This window comes from Myotis brandtii, unplaced genomic scaffold (genome assembly GCF_000412655.1).
Source record: "Myotis brandtii unplaced genomic scaffold, ASM41265v1 scaffold517, whole genome shotgun sequence".
Classification (NCBI taxonomy): domain Eukaryota; kingdom Metazoa; phylum Chordata; class Mammalia; order Chiroptera; family Vespertilionidae; genus Myotis; species Myotis brandtii.
In genome coordinates, this window is record NW_005369706.1 from 401439 (window position 1) to 406762 (window position 5324).

Genomic DNA, 5324 nt, shown 5'->3' on the forward strand with positions numbered 1-5324 from the left:
CCCTGCTCCTCTCCCGCCGCGGGTGCGGACCGGGCCGCACGCGGGTATGAAGTGCGTGTCCTGTGATTAGAAACGGCCACGCGGGCTGCTGGGGGCGACCTGTGAGTTGGGGTTCCTGGTGCGGATTCCCCGCGGACTGCCTGGGTGACTTGGACACCGTAGTCACCCTCTCCGCGCCTCAGTTTCCTTTCACGATAATACCGCTGGGGTTGCTGTGAAAACTAAAGGAGCTAATATTTGCAAAGCACTTAGAATAAGGCCTGTGCGCACTAAGCACTAATAAGCGCCCAATAGAAATATGTGTCAGCATAACTACTACCGTTTATCAAGTCCGGAGGCACCGAGGGGTCTGTTTGCACCAGTGACCTCACTTAATCCTCGCAAAGGCAGTGAGGCCCGAGCGATGGTCAGCCCTGCAGGGTGGACCCCAGGGACCAGGGGGAAGGTGTGGGGTCCTCCCTCTCCCGTCTGCTCCCTCCCGGGCTGAGATGGGTTTCTGGGGGAGGGGAGGGAGGGCCAGGAGGGTTCTGCCCTTACCCAGTGGTCATCAAATTTGCCGGTGACAACAGCGGGCGCCAGGGAGCGGGCAGGATTCATGGAGCAGCCGGTGTAGTGGATCTGCAGTGGGAGACAGGGGAGGGAGAGAAAGGGGGAGGACTGGGCAGGGCGTCCTGTGCCCCTCTCCAGACCCTGAGCTCAACCTGAAGGGAGTCCACCCCGCGGACAATGAAGTTCATGTTCTGTTTACTGGGCTCTATTCCTTTGAGGCTGGAGTGATATCTGGCCTTAGGTATCTGGCAGTCAGACCCTCTGGGTGTGTCTGTCCTTCCTGGGAGTCTGTATCTGTCCCTCTGGGGTCTTTGTCTGCCATTTTGGGGGGGATTCTGTGTATCTGTCTCTAGAGTGGTCTCTGGTTGTTTCTTTGGGGGAGAGTCTGTGTATACAGTGAGGCTGAGGCCATGACCTACCCCAAGGAGGTGGCCCAGGGCCACGGAGAAGCCAATGGACAGGGCAGGGGTGCCCAGGTTGTCTCCACGACGCTCATCGGTGGAGGCGAAGATGCAGAGCACCAGCTGCAGGGTCAGGAAGAGCTCCACCGTGACCGCCTGGCCACCTGTCGTGTTGTTGCTGAGCTGAGGACGGAGCGGGGAACAGTGAGCACGCTCCCGCACTGGCTCCATCGTCCTGCCACGACTCCAGAGCGGCCTCTGGGCTGGCTGGGAGCCAGAACACCTGGGCTCACCAGCCACCTTAGTCCAAACGACTGATGGCTTCCTCCTGGGCCCGTGGCCCAAAGGCAGAGGGATGGACTCAAAGACGGCCGTGATTCCCCAGTCAGAGGTAGGAAAAATGCTCCATAGCCCTTTAGATTCAGGGGCTGGGATTGTGTGCCTACAATGTGAGCGGAAAAGGATGGGGAATCCAGAATTTCTGTTTCCTTTCTTTCTTTTCTTTTTAAAATGTTTTTATTGATTTAAGAGAGGAAGGGAGAGGGAGAGCGAGATAGAAACATCAATGATGAGAGAGAATCATTGATTGGCTGCCTCCAGCACGCCTCTCACCTGGGACCGAGCCCACAACCCGGGCATGTGCCATGACCGGAATTGAACCATGACCACCTGGTTTATAGATCGATGCTCAACCACTGAGCCATATCGGTTGAGCTAAAATTTCTGTTTCTTGAAGAGCAAGAAGATAAACGGTTTTGAATACAGCAGGAAGTTTAGGCCAGGTAACAGGAAGGCCTTCCTCTCTTCCTAGGCCATAAGATACTGATGTAACCAGAGGCCTATGGTCAAAGGGCTCCCAGGGACAGGGACTAGGGTCTGGGGATGGTCCTAGTGTGCCCCATACCCCCCACAAGTCTAGCATATGACTCTTTCCTCTAACCTTTGACTGTTCCCTTTGCCTTGTCTGTTTCCCACTGCATTCCAGGCCTCAGTTTTGCCCTGGGATTTGCTCTCTGCACATACCATGGAAGTTGAAGTGAGGGTGCTGGAGCCCTACGTTGTGATGCCTCCATACCCATGTGGGATGCCCGTGACCCCAGCAGACCCTGCCTTGGGCAATGAGAGAACTTGAGGCCAAGCAAAGAGGTAATTTCATAATTGGACCACACCCAGAACTGGATTTCTCTCTGGGTTTTGTCATTCTGTGCCCTACACCCTGCCCTTTGGGGCTGGGCACTGAACCAGGTAGAGCTGTGACAGCTCTCACCTCCCATGCCCCTTCTTCAGCCCTTGAAACCCGACCCCTGGATCCTAGCCATTGGGCTGTCACTGTTGGGTCTCCTAGGGCCTATTCTCAATCCCCTGTGACCCAATGTCAAAGCCTGTAATGGGAGACAGTGAAAAGCACTTTAAAGGCAGACACTTTGGAGGCCTCTGACTTACCATGGGCCCCTATTTACTTCAGCCTCAGTTTATCCTTCTGTAAAATGGGGATAACAAAATTCAGGAGGACTGTGTGAGGACTGGAATTGACAGTGGCAGAGCCCCAGCCCCATTCCTGCTGGTAAATGGCTGCTCGAAGGGAGACGGTGTGGGCATGGGTTCGGTGTCAGATGGCTCTGGGTCCATTTCCAGGTACTGACACTTACTGGTTCTGTGACTTGAATCAGTTGAATGCTGAGCCTCAGTTTACCACTCATGGTAGAGGGTCACAGATTTCACCTTACCGCATTATACCAAGAATGAGATGATATCTGGCCTGGCACAGAGCAGGTGCACATCAATGGTAACTCCCTGGTGGCCAGGCTAGCCTTTCTAGGGACCTCAGAAGACACCTGGGACAACTTTAAAGTCTTCTGGCTCCCTCTAGCCTCGGGGTAAGTCAGCCCCACTGCTGTGTCCCTCCAGCCAGGCAGGGGTTCTCCTCAGTTCCCCAAGGTAGTAATAACCTTGGGGGAAACCTCCCAGACCCTTCCATTCTGAGGGCTCCGGTCAACTCTGACATGATGGAGGAGTAAGACTGAGAGTCTCCCTGCCCCCTTAGCAACCCCATCGCCCTGCTATTAGAGGAGATTCCTCAGTCACATTCTGAGACTTTCTTGGCCCTGTTCTCAGGAAGTTGCTCTTTCCGTCTAAGTGAACCTCTCCTCGCTGCCAACTAAACCAATTTTGTCCTCAATGGAAATGGTCACATTCCTCGGTCTGTCCCCTGCCAAGGCCATCCTAGCCTTTTCTCAGCCCTGAGCCCCCGGCCCCATCGCATTGTCCATTCGGAAGAAGTAAGAAGAGAGAAGCTCCCCGATTGGGATACCTGTGCCCCTCGTATGAGAAAGGGCCACTCATGCCGAGGAGGAGGTGGCCACAGGGACTGTGCAGCACTCTTCAGAGACACCAGAGCTCTAACCTAGTGGCCCAGGGACAGATCAGGCTGCAAAATGCAGGAAACTGAGGCCTGAAAGAAGCACTTGCTGCCTGGGCTTGGGCTGGGGGTGGGGGTGGGGGGCAGAGTCAGGGTTCTGATGAGGGGCACAGACCATTCCTCCCACTCACGCCCTCAGATGCCCAGGCCTTGCCCAGACCCACGAGAGGAGCGGGTGGGGGCATGGAGGGGGCTGCGGCATCACCCTCAGCTCCCAACGCACCCAAGTGCCCGGCTAGCCACCATTCATGGTGTCAGCAGTTAGCGCACAGGCTCCAGGGTCCGGAGAGACAGTGCCCCTTTGCTTCCCCGGGGTTCTGGCACGTTCTCTGGGATTGACACACTGTAGAACTTTTGGCTTGTGCTTCCCTTCTCTGAGCCTCGGTTTCCTTGTTTGCAAAACAAGACTTAGGTGATGGCTCAGGCCGGAAGACCGTGAGCTCTGCAGCCAAGCCTGGCCTGAGTCTGGCTGTGGCACTTGCCCTCTCTGAGCCTCAGTTTGCATATTCTCAAGGAAGGAGGTGCCCATCCCTACTTTGCAGCGCTCCTGCGAGGTGTCAGTGCGAGGCTGTGAGGAGCCCCTCGCCTGAGGCCAGTGCATGCGGAAGGAGAGTTGGGCCCTTCTCCCCACGGGACTCACTCTGAGGTTCCTCCCAGCTCGGAAAGCACTTCTGCTTTGGGAGCCTGTCCTCCAGAGTCCTAGCCCAGGCCTCACTGTAATGCAGGCTCTTCCTCCACGAGGGAGGGCAGACGGTACCAGCAGCGCCGGGGGTATCGTATGGGCTTCAGCTCTGGCCCTGTTGCTCCTTCCACCTGGGTCTCCTATGGCAGCTGTGTTCCTGGTTCCAGCACCTCTACCCCCACCCCCGCAGCCTCCATCTCTCTCCGCACCCAGGCCCTCACCCAGACCTGTTCCCTCCATCCCCTCCGCCCCCGGGGAGGAGGTGCAGCTCGGGCTACTCACCGCATTGATGGCCAGGTCCCCTCGGATGCCTTCTGGTGTGATCTCGTGCAGCAGAGCGGCTCCTGCCACGGCCCCCAGCAGCTGGGCAGCCACGTAGAAGGCCGCCCGGAGAAAGGAGACGTGGCAGCCCACCAGGCAGGCCACCGTCACTGCAGGGTTGATGTGGGCCCCGCTCACGTGGCCCAGCGCCTGCACCAGGGTGCCGATAGCCAAGCCGAAGGCCATGGCGATCTGCAGCACAGAGGGCAGGGCCTGCGGCCAGTTGAGGGCCGAGCCCAGGCCAAAGAAGACGAAGAGGAGTGTGGCCAGGAACTCTGCAAACACGGCCCTGGAGAAGGCTATGGACCGGAGTTCCCACATGCTGCCGAGCTTTTCAGAGCTGGCCCCGCTGTCTCAGGGCAGGAGGCTTGGGTCTCTCTCTCTCTCTCTCTCTCTCTCTCTCTCTCTCTTTCTGTTTCTGGGGAGGCTGGGTCATGGGCATTTACAGGGTCCTTCCATCCAGCATTTGGACACGTGGGGTGGAGGTGGAGTTTAGATTAATACTTCTTCACCCCTATGGCTTCCCCCTGCCCCCACTCCCCACCCCTGCCCACCACATGCCTATCACCCCATCTTGGCCTTCACAGCTGACTAATGTTCCCCATTAATGAGCTCCAGATAAGGACTGACGTCCCCTGGTTTTCCGTGTTTGTCCCCTTGGTTAACCCCAGGGCTGTTGCCCCAGGGCCTCCCCGGGCCCCCGTAGGCTCTGTGAATGGGGATTCTGTAGATTTGCCAAAACCCCTCTCTCTGACTCAAACTGTTGGCCAAGGCAGGGGCAATGCTTCACCCACAACCGACCAGGGGAGAGGATGTCAGTGCTACCCCTTCTAGTGACTGGGGAGTTCTCCCTGCCACCTGACCTCCAGTTATTTCTTCTTTAAGGGGATGGAAAACAACTGGTTGGCCTGTGACGCGGACCTTCCGGGGCACAGAGGTTTTCTCTCTTCTG

General features: G+C 57.2%; 1 protein-coding gene across 2 annotated transcripts; it reads right to left on the reverse strand.

Annotated features, from left to right (window-relative positions):
• Positions 1-6: 6 nt before the first annotated feature.
• LOC102259636 (aquaporin-2) lies at positions 7-4857 on the reverse strand. Of its 2 annotated transcripts, XM_005877309.2 has the most exons (3): positions 4334-4849; positions 969-1133; positions 7-618 (listed from the first exon to the last, which is right to left on the reverse strand). In XM_005877309.2, the coding sequence occupies exons 1-3, from the start codon at positions 4691-4693 to the stop codon at positions 316-318; spliced, it is 828 nt and encodes a 275-aa protein (XP_005877371.1). In that variant the 5' UTR covers positions 4694-4849; the 3' UTR covers positions 7-315. The 2 variants fall into 2 exon arrangements, with proteins under 2 accessions (XP_005877371.1, XP_014404126.1); XM_014548640.1 differs by lacking the exon at positions 969-1133 and having other exon boundaries at positions 4334-4857.
• Positions 4858-5324: the final 467 nt, after the last annotated feature.

What these genes read in the sequence shown, in the direction of transcription:
- LOC102259636 (XM_005877309.2), bottom strand. Translation starts at nt 4,693, where the DNA reads ATGTGGGAACTCCGGTCCATAGCCTTCTCCAGGGCCGTGTTTGCAGAG. An exon ending in GGGACCTGGCCATCAATGCG is followed by an intron (nt 1,134 to 4,333) that starts GTGAGTAGCCCG and finishes CTCCGTCCTCAG; the next exon opens with CTCAGCAACAACACGACAGG. An exon ending in CCCTGGGCCACCTCCTTGGG is followed by an intron (nt 619 to 968) that starts GTAGGTCATGGC and finishes CTCCCACTGCAG; the next exon opens with ATCCACTACACCGGCTGCTC.